The 19,119-nt window shown below is 43.4% G+C and overlaps 1 protein-coding gene across 1 annotated transcript; it reads right to left on the bottom strand.

Annotated features, from left to right (window-relative positions):
* Positions 1–1,782: 1,782 nt before the first annotated feature.
* On the bottom strand, positions 1,783–6,679 carry LOC123448845 (myb-related protein P-like). The gene is made up of 3 exons (XM_045125868.1): positions 6,236–6,679; positions 5,912–6,041; positions 1,783–2,847 (listed from the first exon to the last, which is right to left on the bottom strand). The coding sequence occupies exons 1-3, from the start codon at positions 6,366–6,368 to the stop codon at positions 2,088–2,090; spliced, it is 1,023 nt and encodes a 340-aa protein (XP_044981803.1). The 5' UTR covers positions 6,369–6,679; the 3' UTR covers positions 1,783–2,087.
* Positions 6,680–19,119: the final 12,440 nt, after the last annotated feature.

Raw genomic sequence — 19,119 nt, 5'->3', positions numbered from 1 at the left:
TTGAGTTGTTTTTCATAAATTTTCTGAATTGTCTTAAAGGAAGCAGTCATGCAATACTAATGAAGCCCAGTGTCGCCGCTATAACTGATCTTACATGCAAAGCTCTTGAGCAGCGGCTGATCAATTTAATGTTGTGAGAGCAATAAGAGTTGTCAGTACTTCTTCTTTCCCGTATTATAAATACAAACATACATGCTACACTATTTTCAGACAAATTATAATGGATGGCCCTCCTTACATGTACAAGCGGTGTAATGGATCCTAGCTCATAACTTCTCCGCGGCCTTTGTGTTTATATACATGCTTGTTTTCCTAACAAATACATCGGTACAATCATTTTTATAGACATCAACTCATATAATCTTAGTATTTCTAGGCTTATCCATCTGGCTTGCTGATACATATGAATAGCATTGCTATCACATCCATGAGCAAATGAGTGAATGTCATAATACGGACCAAATGAGCTAGCTCAATGGCTGATAGCAAACCTTGCACCGCAGATGAACGCCTCAGGAGGAGGCGCGCAATGAAATTACATGGATGGTCAAGATGACCTCACCTACATAAATGTTTCTTTTGTTATGTTTATTAATGTATGTATGCCTACAAACAGTAAAAATATTTAGTTAAAATGTTTTTCTATGAAGTTTCTATGCTATATAAAAAAGTTGGCATGAAATATTTTAGGGCATATTAGGCTTTACATATTACTCACATAGTTGCATTAGTTCAGAACAAGTGTTTATATCTACAACAAAAACAACATATTCATATATATTCAAATAACTATAAATAAATGTCATTAAGGCTTATAAAAAAGATAGGTGCGCATCGGACGGCCTAAGAGACGCGCCAAGGCGCGTCCCCACCACTAGTCTCTTCATAAAGTGCAAATCGGTTCGTGAAGTGTGGAGGGATCTGGCTATGGGAAAGGAAAGAAGAACCGGAACAAATTTTGTGTGCGCATGTGATGCATGCTCGATTATATTTAGGGGTTGGATGTAGTAAAATGCCTACATTTCATTTCCTTTTTGTGACATTGGTGGTCCAATAGAAATAAAATAACAGAGGGTGAACTACCTTTGTTGGCTGTTGAGATAGCGAGGAGGACGTGATGCAGTGTCCTTTAGTAGGAAGTTACCTGATGGCAAATGGCGAACCCCGTCGATGTGCAAGATTAACAATGATGGTTCCTTCCGTCCGAGTAAGACCCATGCTGGGTGGGGGGTGGCTGCGAGGATGGATGATGGAAGCATGGTGCGAGCTCGCGCGGGAAGGCGGGAAAATGTGATTGGCAGTTTTGCTGCTGAAGTGTATGTTACTCCCTCCGTTTCTAAATATAACTCTTTTAAGCTATTTTACTAAGGGACTACATACGAAGCAAAATGAGTGAATCTACACTCTTAAGTATGTCTATATACATCCGTATGTAGTGCTCTAGTGAAATCTCTGAAAAGACTTATATTATGAAACGGAGCGAGTATGTCCCATGCTGTTACCTTTGATGCTGAGCTAGGACTGGTGCGTGTTAAGTTTGAAACAGATTTTTAATTTCTCGCGGAACCACTGGACATTAACAAGGTCGACTCCTCAGCGTACACGGCTGTAATAGAGGATACCAAATACCAGGTGAAGATGTGGTTTTCGCATTTTATTATTTCAGTTCATAGACTTGATGCACTCTTTAGCTCACGAATCAGCAGGTGTTGGTCATTTGTTTGAACCAAACCACGGAACTTGCGGTGATTTTAGAGTCGGAGACAAACTCTGAGAGGTTCGTTTCACTGCTGGTGCAATCGTGCGAGCTTCCACAGCAAAGTACATGCATAAAATGCATTGCACAGCAAACCTACCGATCCCCACTACGCTCACACGCCATATGCGACTCTACCATCAACTCTACAATACGAAATAGGAAAAGTACACGCACAAGACCAACACATATTTACAAGAAAGCTAGCAAACGCTACCAAAACTTGCACACACACGCGCGACACCTGCTTTGCTATTGTTTTCCATAAAGAAAAAAGACACCTGCTTTGCTATGGGCTGTGGCTGCTCACCGTCGCCGTTCTAGGATCTTGTCAGCACGCGTCGGAGAGGAGCCAACTGACGAACGACTCTAGCTCGTCCGACTCGGAGCCGGTCGCCACCTGCGGCTCAGCGGGCTGGAGCAGGCCATTCTGCGCCGGCTGGTCCCATAGATTGGATGCAAACCCCTCCCAGTCCATGTCCAAGAGATCGTCCACTTGAGACAGGCCTCCGGGATCTATGCCACTCTCTGCCGTAACGCTGCTGGACAGCAGTGCCTGCACCTCGCTCTCGTCCTCCAAAATCCCAATCTGATCCATGGGATTGCTCACTTCCCAGAGCCCCATCTGGTGCTGATCTACCGTGCAGTTGGCCTCCAGGGCATCCGTCTGATCTACCACAGGGTCCATGACCATGGGCCACGTCCCGTCCTCGCTGCAGGGCCCATCAGAGGTGTTGCTGACGCTAATGCTGTTGTTGGGCTGGTTCTGGTCCGGGTCGACCACCGCGCTTCTAGCCTCGTCGCTCTGAGGCGGGCTTGACGCTGTTGACGAGGTGCCCTTTGCGTTGGTGACGGGCTCAGGCACCGGCTGCTTCTTCTTTGTACTGCTCTTTGGCGACTGGCCTGGGGTCCGGCCGCCGCGCCGCTTCCCGGCGGCGGAAAGCTTGTGGATGTCGACGGTTATGGTGGTGTCCCTGACGGTGGTGTATATCCGCCGGAAGGTGTGGATCTGCCGGCTGAGATGGGAGTTCCAGTAGTTCTTGATTTCGTTGTCCGTTCGTCCTGGTAGGTGGCTGGCGATCAGGGACCACCTGTCAGTTGCACAAAATGCATGATCATCAGCTGGAGAAGTTTACGTGCCGTGGCTAAAAGCAAAGGGGACATCTACACCAGCGAAGATGGCGACGTTTTACGAGGTTCTTTTTGCAGCAGGTTAACCGTGCTACGTACTACTTGTAGTACTATTACTGGTGCATTCACACAGGCCGCTGATGTGGCGTTATCAGGTGCGTGTGGGCTAGAAGCGTGTCGTAAAGCGCAGAAAGCTCAGCACCGTACACTCGACGTGCAGTTTTTTTTTTTTGTTTTTTGTTTAGACAACTTGCCGGGCAGTTGCTTGCAGCCAAGTAGAGCCCTGGACCTCAGGGTCCCCTCAGCTCTCAGCATCAGTGTTTGTCAACGTAAAGGCTGAAAACATTTAAGACACGTGGGCCCTGCATTAAACCTACTGGGCCCATGGACAGTTACTCCTGAGCCAGATGTATTCGACAGCCAATGAATGAAAGTGGGCGCTTTATTTTTCGTGATTTCGTCAATGAAACAAAAGAAAAAACATCATATCTTGCATGATAATGATGGAGTGTCACAGAAAAGTCGTCACGAGAAAGAACTGCAAATTAACCCTCGCAGGAAGAACGTGACGGCTTAATTGACAAGAGAGCTGATTGTTTGATTCTTGTTTCCTTGACGTGAAAGGTGAAGCAGATTAGTGAAGGTATACACATCACCAACCTAGCTAGCTCGCGTGAGGAGAATAGTGCTTTGTGCAGATGGTAAGACTATCGAAGTAGGCAATTAAAAAAAACGTCGCCAGGTAGGAGAAAGAGGAGCTTCATGACCCAGGAAGAAATAATCTCCACTACATAAAAACACAGTTTATAATCTACAAGTAAATAAATGAAGAAAGCTTAGCAACAAGACGATACACACCTACGCATTGAGGAGTATAATTGCTAAGCTCTTTCATACATTTAACCATTCATCTAAACACGTATGAAATGAGAGAGGCCCGAGAGTTTAAATGAGTGATGGAATGTGGACAGTGGATATGCTACAATGTCGCAATTGGCGAAATTATAGTTTATACCCACTTTGTCAGTCGGAACCGAAAACAGCGGCTTTGACAATTGAAGCAACTTTAACTTGGCTAAAGATTGGTGGTATATCATTTTTTTTATTATGCAACCTTTATTTACTGTAGATATATGTGTGTGTGTGTCTGCAACATTTAAGTTGTTTTCCGTGAAGCATATAGCGATAGTATTTTCGCTTGGTTCAAATTATCAGCAATGAAAGTTAGAGAGGGAGAGAGAGAGAGAGCCCAAAAAAGTTAGAAAGGGGGAGATTTTTTAGTTGGAAAGTGGAGAGAGATATTTGTTATATGTTTTCCTTGAAGTCATCTACTCCCTTCTTTCTTAAATATGCTATTCTGGACACACACACAAAAAACACACACAAAAAAGACACAATCATGTGGTTCAATATGTTCCTCATAACATTATTTAAATTTATAGGTACAAATTGTCAGAAAAGAATGGAAATGTTTGCACGACAAATCTGATGGTACTATTTGGAACGAGGTAATATTGTTGCAATATTTACATGAGAATATTTTTTGTTGTGTTGCAATAAATTTTTTTTACTTTTTACTAATAATATATACTCCCTTCATTTTTGTTTACTTCACATATTAACTTTGTTTCGAGTCAAACATTGACCAAGTTTATGTAACAAATTATTAACATCCACATACCAATCATTACTATTACAATCATCATTCAATATACTTTTATATCACATATATTTGTTAGGAGTATTGTAAAAGTTTAAATTGTTACCTATAAACTTGATCAAACTTTATAAAGTTTAATTTAGTACAAACTAATATGCAGAATAAATAAAAACAATGGCAGTATTTTCTAATTGACCCCGCAAAAAACATATTTTTTAATGAATACACATATGTTGAAAATCCCACTGATTGGACCTAGGTGGAGAGACAGAAAGGGGATTGGACCTAGGTGTTGAAAATCCCACTGGCTAGCTGCTAGCGGTAGCTATCTTGTGCGTTATATATGCGTTTCAACACGGGAAAGCATACATCACTGATCACGTCCCGTGCAGGTGTTTTTTTCTAGACAGAAAGGGAAAGAAATAGTTTTTTTTTACGTACTATAGGCAAGCAAGTTTGTGTTGGAGTTAAAGGGACTACGTGCGGGCACTGAAGACACAAATATGTAGTCAAGCATTGACAGACCATGCATCCGCCTACGTGTATCTCTCCACGCTCTACAAATTACCGAGCTTGGCTACCTTTCTTGACAGAGAGGGCCGGGCTGGCCATGCAGGACGCGCGTGTGTTGCCTAGAGGCTAGAAGGTTTCGTGCATTTATGGCGATAGAGAGGAGCGATCAGACTGCAGACGCGCCATGCCCTTCCGCCATAGGTTTGGACGCAACTAGCGACGAACACACTATAGCTAAAAAGTGACCTGACAGAAAAGACAGCATTATATTAATTATGCACAGTAGAAAAAGCACATGAAACGACGACGGACGAGAAAACGAAGTGACGCATGTGTTAATTCTCAGTCATGAGACGAGCAGTACAGCATGATTTATGTATAGTAGCGTATTAGACGTGATGCCTCAACTCTCAACACGAACTGTCGGACGTTGTAGTACAAGTTTATGTACAGTAGCATACTGGATGTGATATCTGAACTCTCGACCTAAACAGTCGGATGTCGTCTAATTTTGTGGTACACGCATACGGCCTACAGAGCTCTTTTACTAATCATATTCCATCGGAGCATTTTCACGGTTGCCAGTTTCTGACCGCAGGTGACAAAGTCATGTGCTGCCAGAAACAGTAGTCAATGCACTAGCACTATTTTTACTTACCTCTTTTGGACTGATCCATGATCCATGTGGTTGTGAGCCTGTGACTCTCATTTTTTATTTTTTTTAAAAAGGCTCGCCTGCCGATAGATGCATGCGGTATGGAACTTTTATTACTCATTAATTATGTGTATAGCGAGTTACTACCTGTTAAAATTAAAGGTAAACGAAATTAGGAGCATCCACAGACTCGTACCTGTTGCCAAGGGTGGCATGAAGTTTGACGATGAGGTCGTCCTCCTCCTTGGAGATGTTGCCCCTCCTCACCCCGTCTCTCAGGTAGTTGATCCACCGCAGCCTGCAGCTCTTGCCACACCTCAGTAGCCCTGTATACAATGGGAGCAGGAACAGATTAACATACATGCATGCATGGTAGTGATGAAATTCCTAGTTAATATGTGCTATAAGTTTCAGCTAATCAAGTATATAGTACCTGCTGCTGCAGGCAAAGAAGTAGCTAAACTAGTCATGAATGATGCTCTAGCTCGCACATGCATGGGCTTATGCCATAAGTATTTACCTGCATTCTTGGGTAGAGACCTCCATGAGCCCTCGCCGTGCTGGGCAATGTAGTTTGCGAGTATGTCGTCCTCCTCCGCCGTCCACCTTCCCCGCTTCAGCCCCACCTTCTCGCAGCACGGCGCCCTCCCCATCCCCTTGTATACGACGAGCCTCCCTATATATCTCCCAACACACGAGCAAACCGCCCGTTGTCGCCGGCCGAGGCTAGCTAGCTAGATACTATAGCAGGTCGAGCGCGGTGGGTGTAGACGTGTAGTCGATCCGCGCTCGCGTCCAAAAGGAGTTAGTGTGAGAGATCAAGGGGATGGGCGATGATCTTCCTTTGGCGGCCCTGATCTATAGCTAGGGAGGTGATCGAGCTAGCTTCGGCCACGCAGGCGGCAAGGCAAGGCGCCATAATATAGCACCGCGAGGCGTCGGCCCGGGCCGGGGAGACGGTGTTACTGGTACGTAGGATCGGGAATTAAACTTTGCCCCGAGTAGGGGCCTGAGCGGCCGTGTGGCTGGAGGCAGGGGTACGTGGGCGCCCCGGGACCTTTGGGCGTCGTGGCGCAAGGCCTCACCATCGTCCTCTTCGCGGCCTCTCCAGCGACCACGTTGTCCGCGCACATGGATCGTTATACACACCGGCCCCCGTGTACTGTGTATTTACTCGAGGATCTTCGGAAAGCGAAATACTAGTATCTGTTTACCATCAGATCAGGCTGCCCCGAGTACGTAGATATACAATTTCGTATACTAGCTACTGTATATCCCGGAACTGCATGGAGAAGATATATAAACAAGGCTTCCGATGTATATGCTTCAAGGTTCATCTCTTCCTAGCTAGCTCGTAATCTTCTCCGCCCGAGCTTCTACTTACATGCTCCCTACCCTAGATATGCTTCATCTCTTCATGTTGGTCGTCTGGTATGGTTTTCCGATCCACGAATGACTTTGTATCTCTATAAACATTACAGTATTTTTTTGGTTAATAAAGCGAGTATCACCATGCATGCATGCCAAATGGCAAAGCGATGCAGATGAAACTGGAGTACGTATTGAAAAAATGATTCCATACATTGATTCGGAAGATATCTCCTAGTGTTCACGTTTGCTGTACGAAGCATGAGATCCGGAATACATCGACCAAATCCGATGCAACACAAGACGATTCACACATCAACCAAATCTGATGCAACACAAGACGATACGCACATCGACCAAACCTGATGCAACACAACATGACGCGCACGCGCGCACCTAACACGCGTAGTACTTTTCCTCGCAAAAAGGAAAACACGGGCAGTATAACCAGTGTGTTCCCATTACGCATGCTACAAGCTAGCTGCGCTATGACGACGACTGTGATTTGTCACGCAACGTGAGCTGCGCTGTTCGTGTCTGTCCTGTGTACTCGCGGGGAAGAAAAAACGGGCCGGGCGACCTGTTCGGCCTTGGGCGAGTAATCCTGAAGATTTCCGCGTGTGCCTCGATCGACGACGCTGTGTTCCGACCGAGCCTTCCCTTTCGGTCTCTGCGGCTGTTGATCTCTAGTAGCTCGATCGAGGTGGGCAAATCGATCGATCGGGGCCGGCGCTCGGTGTCCTTCCCGGTCCAGCGTATCGATCGGTCCCTCCGTATCATGCCTCGCTGTGACGTTTGCATTAGTGCGTATAATGCCTCGAAAGTGACATGAGGTATATACCTTCGAGACGGGCCTGCACACCTAGATTCATCATGGTCGACGGAAATTCGCGTGGACACGCAGGTGCGGAGACATGCAGCTCTACATCCTCCCATGACCGTTGATGTGTGCCGTGATTCAAAAACTTGTTTGGGTTGAAATTGCCTGAAAAGAGAGGAAAATTCAGTATCCGGTGTGTACTACTTTCATTCCATAATATAACACTCCCTCCGTCCGGAAATACTTGTCCTAAAAATATATAAAATAGATGTATCTATAACTAAAATAAGTCTAGATACATCTATTTGTAGGACAAGTATTTTCGGAAAGAGGGAGTATAAGAGTGTTTTTACATTAATATAACAAACGCTCTTATATTATAGGACCGAGGGGTATATCATAATACTTCATCCAGCCATTATTCTATATCATTTTCTTCTATTTTCCGTCCTGTTCAATCTTCGATCCGTTCTTGTTGTCAATCTAGTTTCATAGACTCGTATCGTTTACCTTCTTCTTCCTTGGTGCCACTATTCCAGTTGTTAGTTGGAAGGAAAAGATTACACACAATGATGATTTAATGATCGAGGTGTTGGGCGTTGACACTAGATGTTGATATGGAAGAAAACATTATTGAGATGGATTCAAATGAAAAGGTGTTCCCAAGGAAGAAGTTTTACAATACCGAATGAAACAATTTTGATGACTATATCATCGTTATCCAATCTCATCTTATGGACCGAAACTGTATTCAAAATGCTAGAATTTTGCTTCCCGAGTGACATTCGGCCGATTGAGCATCAAGACGACCTCAAATGAGAAAGTATTCTTCACGGATTGTCTTCGTCTCGTCGAAACGACCAATTTTGATATAAAATCGTCTCAATGCGAGGTCGTATGCAGAATTTGTAGTCATCTGAATCCGGTCTTACCACATGGTGAAATGTGGGGCGAGAGATGAAACAATTGTTCGATGGGTCGCGCGAGCTGTTCGGCCCTCAAGACGACATCTAATGAAAAAACTTACAACATGAAAAAGTTTCGTCTCGTCGAGCCGATTGATTTTCAAACATATATTGTCTCGATAAGAGGTCGTATGCAACCTAAAGAGGCAAAACAAGATCATGTTGAAGTTTCAGTCGGGAAATCCGGGTTAGACTGAAATTAGGACTCTAGGACGTAAATTAATGTCATTTTCTTACAAGGAAAGCCTAGATGAATCCTTTACTTGTAGAGTAAATCCAGCCGCCTCTTAATAAAATGGAGATGCGGCCGATTGGAACAACACACAATCGAACAAATCAATCTACCACTCTTTACCTTTACCTTTATCCATCTCCTTTGTTCGTCTTCTTTCTAGTTCTTTGTTTGGAGGGCAGCGATTCACGAGGCCCTAGGGGTGGTCAGGCCGACCTAAGGAAGCCCATAGCCGCCATGCGCCCTGACGGGGTCCCTCCCAGGCGTGTGGGGTTTCGGGTCTGCAAAAGTGCAAAAGCACCCGCCGACTGTCTTGCGTATTGCGATGTCGGTCAGGTCTCCTTCGGCGTAAGCTGCGGTGCATCACCCCCCGGCGTCGAGGGTACACGATGACGTGTTCGTGTGGAAACACACATTTTGACCACTCCATTGGGGACTAAGCTTTGAACGGTTTCCAACCCATTCTTGCTACGAAGAGATCGTCATCTAGTGTTTGCAATCTAGAGAGGTAATATGAACACCCAATTCACTTATGTAGATGCAAATAATGCATATGTTGTTGTTAGATCGTTTAATGAGCAGAATGTATCGGCTAGGACTATTTTTATCCATCATGCATCTAATTTGTGCAATAGCCGATTCAGAACAATCTCCATGCTTCAAAATCATGTAAATTTAGCAGCATGCAACATCTGTATCCCAACTCCCATGCATCAGCAATCCCACAAGTATTGTGACGCCCTCGATTTGATCGTACGTTAATCATACACGCAAATGCGTACGACCAAGCTCAAGGACTCACGGTAAGATATCACAACACAACTCTAGACATAAATAAAACATACAAGCTTCATATTACAGGCTAGGGGCCTCGAGGGCTAGAATACAGAAGCTCGATAAACACACGAGTCAGCGGAAGCAACAAATATCTGAGTACAGACATGAAACATGACAATGCTTTAGAAAAGTCCAGCACAAAAGATACAACGACCGAACGAGGCGAGGCCTCCTATCTGGGAGCCTCCTAACGACTCCTGGTCTTCAGCGGCCTGCACGTAGTAGTAGGCACCATCGGTGTAGCAGTCGTCGGCGGCGGGATACGCCATCTCCTGGGCTCCATCATCTGGTCGCAGCAACGGATCAAGGGGAAAAGGGGAAGCAAAGCAACGGTGAGTACTCATCCAAAGTACTCGCAACACTAACATCAGAACTATGCTAAATATGGGGCAGTATCAAAGAAAGGAGTTTATGTGGACTGACTGCAGCAATGCAAGAATAGAGAGAGAAGGCTTAGTCCTATCGAATACTAGCATCTTCAGGGGTCTTGCATCATTAGACGAGAGTAGAACAGGTAACACAAATAACAGTCATATTGTTGCAAAAATATTAATTAAAGACACGCCCAAAGATCCTTCTTCGACTCCCTGCGAGGAAGCAATCCCGGAGCAAACTTTCGAGTTAAGTAACACTTGTAGTTGTATAAGATCGGGGCACAACTCCAAGTCGTCCTGTAACCGTGGACACGGCTATCTGAATAGTTAATTTTCATCCCTGTAGGAGTGCACCACATATTCCCCGTCACGCTCGATAAACTCTGGCCGGACACACTTTCCTGGGTCATGCCCGGCCTCGGAACGTCGACATGTCGCAGCCCTTCCTAGACTCAACACAGAGGCCAGCCTGCCGGTCTAAATCCTAAGCGCAGGGGGCATGGGCACATCATCCTTTGCACTTCTGCACGATGCGAGGGCGACCGATGTCAGTCCTGGCACATCTTATACAAGAACGGTGATAATCCAGACCACTCCACTAGTGGGGACAGGGCCTATAGTCCCGGCCCGTAAGGGGCTTTAGTCCCGGTTCACCAACCGGGACTAAAGGGGCGGGACTAAAGGCCTAACCTTTAGTCCCGGCCCTGTTCCAAGCCGGGACCAAAGGTGCTCCACGTGGCCGCCTCGGAGGGAGTACCTTTAGTCCCGGTTCTACTTACGAACCGGGACTAAAGGATCCGTCTGATTTTTTGTTTGTTTGACCCGAAAAGGTAGTTTTTTTTTTCAAATTTTATTTTTGAATATTTTTTTATGTTTTATTCCAATTTTCTAATCTTTGAATTGTTTGACAATTTAATCTCTAATCACCCATCCTCACTGCTCTAGCGTGGATCACTCATTTCAAATCATCTAACTTCCCGGCCGATCACCAATCCTTTCACTGCTTCAGCCCGAGCACGCTTAACTTTCTAGTTCTATCGCCCCTAGTTGCCAAGTGTGCACTTGTTGTTTTCCTGACAATAGTAAGCTATCAATCCTAAACAACTTGGGTCTTGATGTCATGTCACATGATTTAATTTTTTGAATTACAAACAATTATTAAAATAAACTTAATAAGTAACAATAATAGTGAATTTCAATGAAAACAACCTAATATTTTTAAATAAAATTATTTTTCTTTTTTTTGGAAAAAACTTCTTTTTGAAATAACTTTTTTTCCATTAGAAATTTTGAGCATGTGAGAAAACTTCACCGGGCAAGCCCGGGTGAAATCGAGTACCACTTTTTCTAGTTTTTGATATATTAATTTTTTTTGGACGTCGTATGCAAAAGTTATGGCCGTTTATTTTTTTTTCCTTTTTTTGTAAAAACAGTCAAAATTCATATCTCAAAATTTCTATACCGACTAGACACTAAAACCTAACAACATCTCAAAGGATTTTATTTTTTGAAGATTTTATAATTTTTGTTTATTTTTTGAAGATTTTATCATTTTTGTTTAGTTTCTACAAAACTCAAAGTATCAAGGTTTCAGACGAAAACCTATCTACTACAAAGGCATTTTTTTAAAATTAATTGAACTGTAGATTTTTTTGTGTATTAAATATGCACATACTACAACATGTTAAAATCTAGAGAAAGAACTAACTAAAAATTATAAAAAACAACAATTAAATGACTAAAACAACTATATAAGCAAAACAATATTTCTTTAATTAAAATCCTAATTTAAATTATTCTAAAAATAACCAAATAAATCTTACTGTGAGACCAATCTAACACATGAGTGGGAGCAAAAAGAATTAAATTAAAAACTATTTGTAAACTCAAGTTATTCAAAAACTGGGTTTGAAGCAAATTTAAACAAATTCAAATTTAAACCTTTCAAATTTGAAAACTAATGGCACAAGCAGAAACTAGACAAAATTTTGAATCTAATGCAAAAAGAATCAATCAAAAACATCAAATATCCTAAAATATATAAGCAATTTAAAAGAGAAACTACAAAGAAGAATTTAAAAACAGAAAAAAAATCTGAACCCCTTTAGTCCCGGTTCGTGTCACGAAGCGGGACTAAAGGTCTACCCTTTAGTCTCGGTTCAAGACACGACCCGGGACTAAAGCCTCCAAACCCTTTAGTCCCGGTTCGAGACACGAACCAGGACTAAAGGTCCAAGACACGAACCGGGACTAAATCCTCCAAACCCTTTAGTCCCGGTTCGAGACACGAACCGCGACTAAAGGTCCCATTTGAACCGGGACTAATGCCCGACTGGCGCCTTTGCCGCTCGAACCGGGACTAATACTAACATTGGTCCCGGTTCGTTAAGGAACCGGGACTAATGTGTTTTTCGAGCTGGGACGAAAGCCCTTATTTCTACTAGTGCTCGGGCGCGCGTCGATCTATTGCTGACGTCTGAAGAGTTTCGGCTGATACCATGACGTCGAGTACCCATAACTTATCCCACGTAGACGGTTAGTGCGATAAAGGTCTCCAACCAACCCAGATCAAATATCCAAATCCTTAGGATTTTAATTAACTCATCGACACATCCATGTGGGAATCCACTTGTCTAACATTTATTCATCAATGTTCCCAGTAACATGGTCAAGTAACTGTGTGGTTGTAGAATTAGGGGGATCTAAGGTATCGCCCTCGTTGGATTCTAAATGATGTAACCGTCAAGGTGGACCGGGAGGAATCACCCTCGATAGACCACACTTGATGGGTTGTACGACAGAGTCGTTATCGGAAGTGGTGAACGAGGAATCACCCTCCGAGAACCACCGCCGGTCAACTACACTACAACGCTAACATCGGAGTATGTAACGAGGTGTCATCCTCGGTACTCGATAGTAGCTCTGAAGCGTCGAACAACTAAGGGGGTGTGAGTGTTGTGTCGGGTCTTGGCTCGTCGATCAGTGATCGAGACTTGACGATAAAGCGGAGGCAACTGGTCTAAGGGGTCAAAGGGGATGACTGGTCCACCAATACTAAATAGTTTAGATTACGATACAGTGAAGTAGTAGTTCATCAAGAAACAGGCTATGCATCAGAATAGGATCTATCTACAACAATAGCAAAATTCTAACGCAAGCATGAGGGAGAAAGAAATAGGTGATATAGGGATGATCAAGGGGGGTTTGCTTGCCTTTGCTCTGCGGAAAAGGGCTGGTCGTCAGGGGCGTAGTCGTACCCGGCAGGAATGTCAGTCTCGGGGTCTACCGGTAAGAAGAGGGGGAAAGAAACAATAAATAATAGCAACGGGTGCAACACGATGCATGACATGGAAATATGCAGGACTAGCCATGCACTAACGTAGTAACATCCATCATAGACGGATTGGGAAAATATGAGATGATATTTCCCAGGTCTCTCACTACTACCGGTCAGGCGAAACTGATGGAAAAGTTCTACGTTCTGTATGCTAGGGACACGTGACAGACGAACGGATAGTGTATTCAGATTCGTTAGATTTTTCTGAGCAACTCTCATATATAAAATATTTTCATCTGACTTATTGTTTATTTTCTAATAATTTTCTAAGTTTTAAAGATTTTTTAAAATTAACAGAATTAATATTAATTCGAAAAATAAGGGAAATTGCTGAGAGCACCTGGTCTAGTGCACCCAAAGGGGTGGGAGAGGCTGACCAAGGGGCCCAGTTGACTGCTCAACTGAGCAGTCAACAGTGGCTGACACGTGGGCCAACCTGTCGAGTGAGCAGGGTCACTGGGCCGGCCCTATCCACCGGAACAGTGGATAGCCCCCACTTGTCAGTGAGGGTAACTTAATTAGGTTTTTTAGTCCTAGGTTAATTAATGAAATGGGGCCCGGTAGTCAGTGGTTGTTAGCCTAAGCTAACAGTTAATTAGTCCTAAGCTAATCACCTGGCAACTGGGGCCCATGTGTCAGTTTGACAGGGCCGGCCTTAATAGAGCCCTCACCGGCGGCGACATACTGGGCGGCGGCAGGACGCTCGCGACCGATTCCGGCGCCCATTTGGTCGACCGCGGGCACGAATCGAACTAGCGCTGCGGGCCACATCCAACTATGCTACCGACGCAAGTTAAAGGGGCGGCAAACATGACGGCAACAACGACCGAATCGGCAACGACATTGACGCTCACTATCGGGAGGCTACTGGAGACAGGGAGGAGCACCGGGGGGGGGGGGTCTGAGAGGAAGGAGACCTCACTGCAAGGTGAGCGAAGGTGTCAGGGGGAGACGGGGCGGTCGAGATTGAGCAGGACATCAACAATGGCGACGGCGGCCGAGGAAGAAGAACCGGTTAGTGGCGGCGCTAGCGCACAGCTTCGGCGCGATCCGGTGCACCAGGGGGCCGAGGAGGATGTTGCGAAGCTTTTGGGATCGACAGAGAGGAGCGAGGCGGGCGGTGGATGCAAGCTCATCACAGCATGGCGATGGCGGCGTTCGGCCGGACATGGGGAAGGGGCAGGTGAGGAGAGGAGCTCCTTGGGGGCGCGAGGCGAGGGGAAAATGAGGCTAGTGTTGCGGGCAATGGCGCCGGGGCTGAGTGGGAGGCCGTGGAGGGCGAGGGGCTCTGCTCCGTTTGCCCTGATCCAAACTGGATCGGGAGGAAGGAGAGGGGTGGGGATCGGGGGCAGAGGGGGGAACGAGGTGGCTGGCCTGTTAGGGTTTGAGGGGTTGGGTTTATACCCCTAGTGGCGGGGTGGGCCGGTTCGAATGGGTCGGCCGGTACGCTCGGGGGTGAAATGGGCCAACCGACTAGGCCGACCGGGGGGGGGGGGTTCTTTCCTTTGTTTTTATTTTCTTTTAGTTCTTTCTTTTATCCATTTCAATTTTATTAATTTATTTCTATTTGACATTATATCTTGTGCTCAAATGCCTTTGAGAAAAATGTGCAATTCATCGCAATAATTACTTCCAATTATTCTGTACTCCAAGAAAAGGTTTGGTAGTTATTTAAAATAATATGGATTTTTATTATTTAAAAAAACATTTAAATAATATTTTTGGCTTTCGCTTTTAATAATTGAGGGCATTTAAATACTTGTTAAAATGTTGCTTTTGCATTGACAATTACTTTGGGAATATTGCCAACCCAATCATGATTTTTATTTTATAGTTTGAAGAAATAATTTATTTACCTTATCTTTAATTTGCACGTGGCTTTATTTTTCATCAAGTCGATACTTGGCTTAGGCAAACTTGATGACATGACACCATTAGCGTATGATCACTATAGCTTAACTACCGGGGTGTCACAAATATATATGTCGATCAAAAACATGATGAGTTTGGTTAATGAAGTTGAAACAACCCATGTAGGAACTTTCAATAGTATGCAACGAAGTCTTTTTACTTTTTATCCATCAGCTAATAAATTGCAATATGTTAATCCAAACATGCTGGTGGATAGTGGAATTGACCATGATACTCGTAGATATTCGGGCAATTACCCTAAAGCAACATATGCTATGCCTCATGCTACTAATTTTATGGCACCATATGCAACTGTTGATGTCGAAAATTTGGCCCCGCACCTTCACGGTCATGGCCGAATAAGTGAAACTTCTGCAGGGGCACAAATGCCTTCACCGACTACCATGGCATATCATGTTCCCCCAACACAACTACAAAATTTCGGCAGCATCTTATTGCCGAAAGAGTCTAAAAGCATCGGGGGGCAACCATATCCAGACCAGGTAATTGAGAACAAGATTACATTCTCTTGGGATTTGTGCAACTCTATTCGCCAGAAACTAATAGATGGTGTGAAGCCTCATGATTTCGCCGCTATAAAAGCTAGAGTTGTGCAAATGATGTATTTTCCCAGTGATGTAGCATCCTATGTACCCCTAAACGATTGCAAATTTTTGGCACCTCATTTCCGAAAGAGTCTCAAAACATTGGGGGGGCAATCCTATAAAGAGTTGATTGGAATTGAGATGAAAAAATAAGGCTCGCCAAGCTGATATGTGGGCGAAAAATAGATAAGAGCAAGAATCCTTGCAAATTATAAAACAAAAAGGTAATGATTCGGATAACAAAGACAATTCGGTTATTGAAAAAGCCGAATAAAATAGTTCATGTGCTGAATCCATTAAAAAAAAATAGGATGACAAGTTGTTGGGGAGCTATTCAAAAAAGGAAGAATATAACATTCAAGTCGTACAACCATCATGCTCTCTTAACATATTTGAAGAGGTATGTATAGCAAATGATTTACCTATTTTTTGATTTGGTCATAACATTATTGTTGACGCTTCTATAAGAAAAATTCTCATAAGTAATTTTTAAAGACCAATGAAGATGGGTAATTTATTTGTTAGCAATAAAATCATTACATAGCATATCGGTCAACACACTGTACCATTCATAGAGACCGATAGTGACTTATTATTGCAGCCAAAGCTTTCCTCGTTGCTTTACTTAAAACTTATATCCAAGTTGGTAGCTTTGTTTGTTTCATACTTGGCTTACACATGGACTCAATTGAGACATGTGTGTTCTAACTATTTTGATTTCAAAAACTTAAACCCAAGGTTATATTCTATGGATAAAATCGATGCTGACAAAATATCTTATCCAAAGACATCGGAGATAGAGTGCAAAAAATTCATAGCCGAATGGGAAGATTCCAAATCTTAACCATTTGTTTGCTTACCTCCAAAGCCATTCTCACACCAAGATCGGCTAGAAAACAAGAAGAATACCTGCAATTCAAGCATGTGTGATCAATTTGATTTGTTACTGAAAAATAGTTACATTAGAATTCTTGATCACCATGTCAAGCCATCAATCCAAGGACAAATTTATTACAAGTTACATGATTCGTTCAAACATAGTTTTGAGGATTGCAATATGTTTCTTCAAATAGTTAAATCGACCATTAATAAGGGATGATTGAAAAGGATGACCAGTCTATTCTAATTGGTCTTGATGCCAAAAAGTTTTTCAATCGGCTGCTTAAAGATAATTCATTTAAAGATGAGAAGGTAAAAACTACAGGTGATGGGTCAAGCTTTCAAGTAAAGAAGTTGTTCAACAACAAAATGAAAATATTATTGAGGGCGAGAATTCCATTGAAGATACAATGAAGACGCCAAGTACTGGGGGCAGCAAGAAAATCCAAAGATCGATGCGAGCACAACGAAAGAAAGCAAAGTTCGAGTCAAGCACAAAGGTAAAAGGCCGAAAGTCACTTTCGCGCAGCTATTGGAAAAATATCAAAAGATAAGTGAGGATAAGAGTGCTTTTCGGCCAAGTAATTCAAAAATATCAAGATTACTCCCTAGGCGCAAATCTGAAGACGGTATTGGCAAAGGGAAAATTTCAACGCATCATATCCATAATAGTATTTTGGGCCGGCAATGCCAATGCCATGGATACCTACCTATGGTCATGTCGACCCATATATATCATGGGACATATATGATTCAAGGGCATGTTCTCACTCTTATGTTAAACCATCTCACCAATATTATGCAACTTTAAAAAGATCAACATTTGATGAATTCAAATGAAAACAGGGAGGCATGTGTTGACACCAGATTTTGACATGTAAGAAAACATTATTGAGATGGATTAAAATGAAAAGGTGTTCAGAAGGAAGAATGTTTACAATGCCGAATGGAACAATTTTGATGACTAGGTCATCGTTATCCAATCTCATCTTAAGGGCCGAAATTGTATTCAAAATGCTACAATTTTGTTTTCTGAGTGATATTATGCCTATCGAGCCTCCAAGACGAGTTCAGATGAGAATATATTCTTCACGGATTGTCTTCGTATCATTGAAACGATCGATTTTTATATAAAAATTGTCTCAATCCAAAGTCGTATGCATAAGTTGTCATCATCTGAATCCGGCGTTACCACAAAGTGAAATGTGGCACGAGGGATGAGACAGTTGTGAGATGGGTCGCACTAGCTGTTTGGCCCTCAAGACGACCTCTAATGGAAAAACTTGGAACATGAGGAAGTTTTGTCTCATCAAGCCGATCGATTTTGATTATATATATATTGTCTCAGTCTGATGTCGTATGCAACTTGGAGAGGCAAAACAAGATTAGGGTGAAGTTTCACTCGGGAAATCCGAGTTAGATTGAAATTAGGACTCTAGGACATGAATTAATGTAATTTTCTTGTAAGGAAAGCGTAGATGAATCCTTTACTCGTACGAGAAGTCTAGGCGCCTCTTATATATAATGATGTTGGTGGACGATTGAAAAACACAATCGAACAAATCAATCTATCACTCTTTAAGTTTATCCCTCTCCTTTGTTCTTCTTCTTTCTCGTTCTTTGTTTTGAGGGCAGCGATTCATGTGGCCCTAGGGGCGGTCAAGCCGACAAAGGACAGACCATAGTCTTTGCGCGCCCTGACGGTGTCCCTCATGGGCATGTGGGGTTTCGGGTCTATGAAAGCACCTCTTGCGTATTGCGCTGTCGGTCAGGTCTCCTACGTGAGCTGCGGTGCTTCACCCCCATTGTCAAGCATACACGATGACGTGTTAGTGTGCGAACACACTTTCACATATATGAGTACTGTGGGGGCGCACACCATCTTGTCTCCCAGGCTATATATGTATTACACGAGGAGAGAGAGGCGTAACATCCCTACCTACATACATGTGATAATACATGTTCAACACCCCCGTAGTTCAAACGTCGTCGGAGACACAAAGATTGAAAATAAACTCCTCAAAATTGGATATTGGCAGAACTTTTGTCATAACATTGGTGAACTACTGAGTGGTG

Source organism: Hordeum vulgare, chromosome 4H, assembly GCF_904849725.1.
Source record: "Hordeum vulgare subsp. vulgare chromosome 4H, MorexV3_pseudomolecules_assembly, whole genome shotgun sequence".
NCBI classification, from domain to species: domain Eukaryota; kingdom Viridiplantae; phylum Streptophyta; class Magnoliopsida; order Poales; family Poaceae; genus Hordeum; species Hordeum vulgare.
The sequence above is the reverse complement of the archived record's forward strand: the minus strand, read 5'-3'. Positions and strand labels throughout refer to the sequence as shown.

Coding starts and splice junctions, on each gene's coding strand:
- LOC123448845 (XM_045125868.1), bottom strand. CDS start 6,368: ATGGGGAGGGCGCCGTGCTGCGAGAAGGTGGGGCTGAAGCGGGGAAGG. Junction 6,042..6,235: donor GTCTCTACCCAAGAATGCAG/GTAAATACTTAT, acceptor CATTGTATACAG/GGCTACTGAGGTGTGGCAAG. Junction 2,848..5,911: donor CATGCCACCCTTGGCAACAG/GTACGAGTCTGT, acceptor TGCAACTGACAG/GTGGTCCCTGATCGCCAGCC.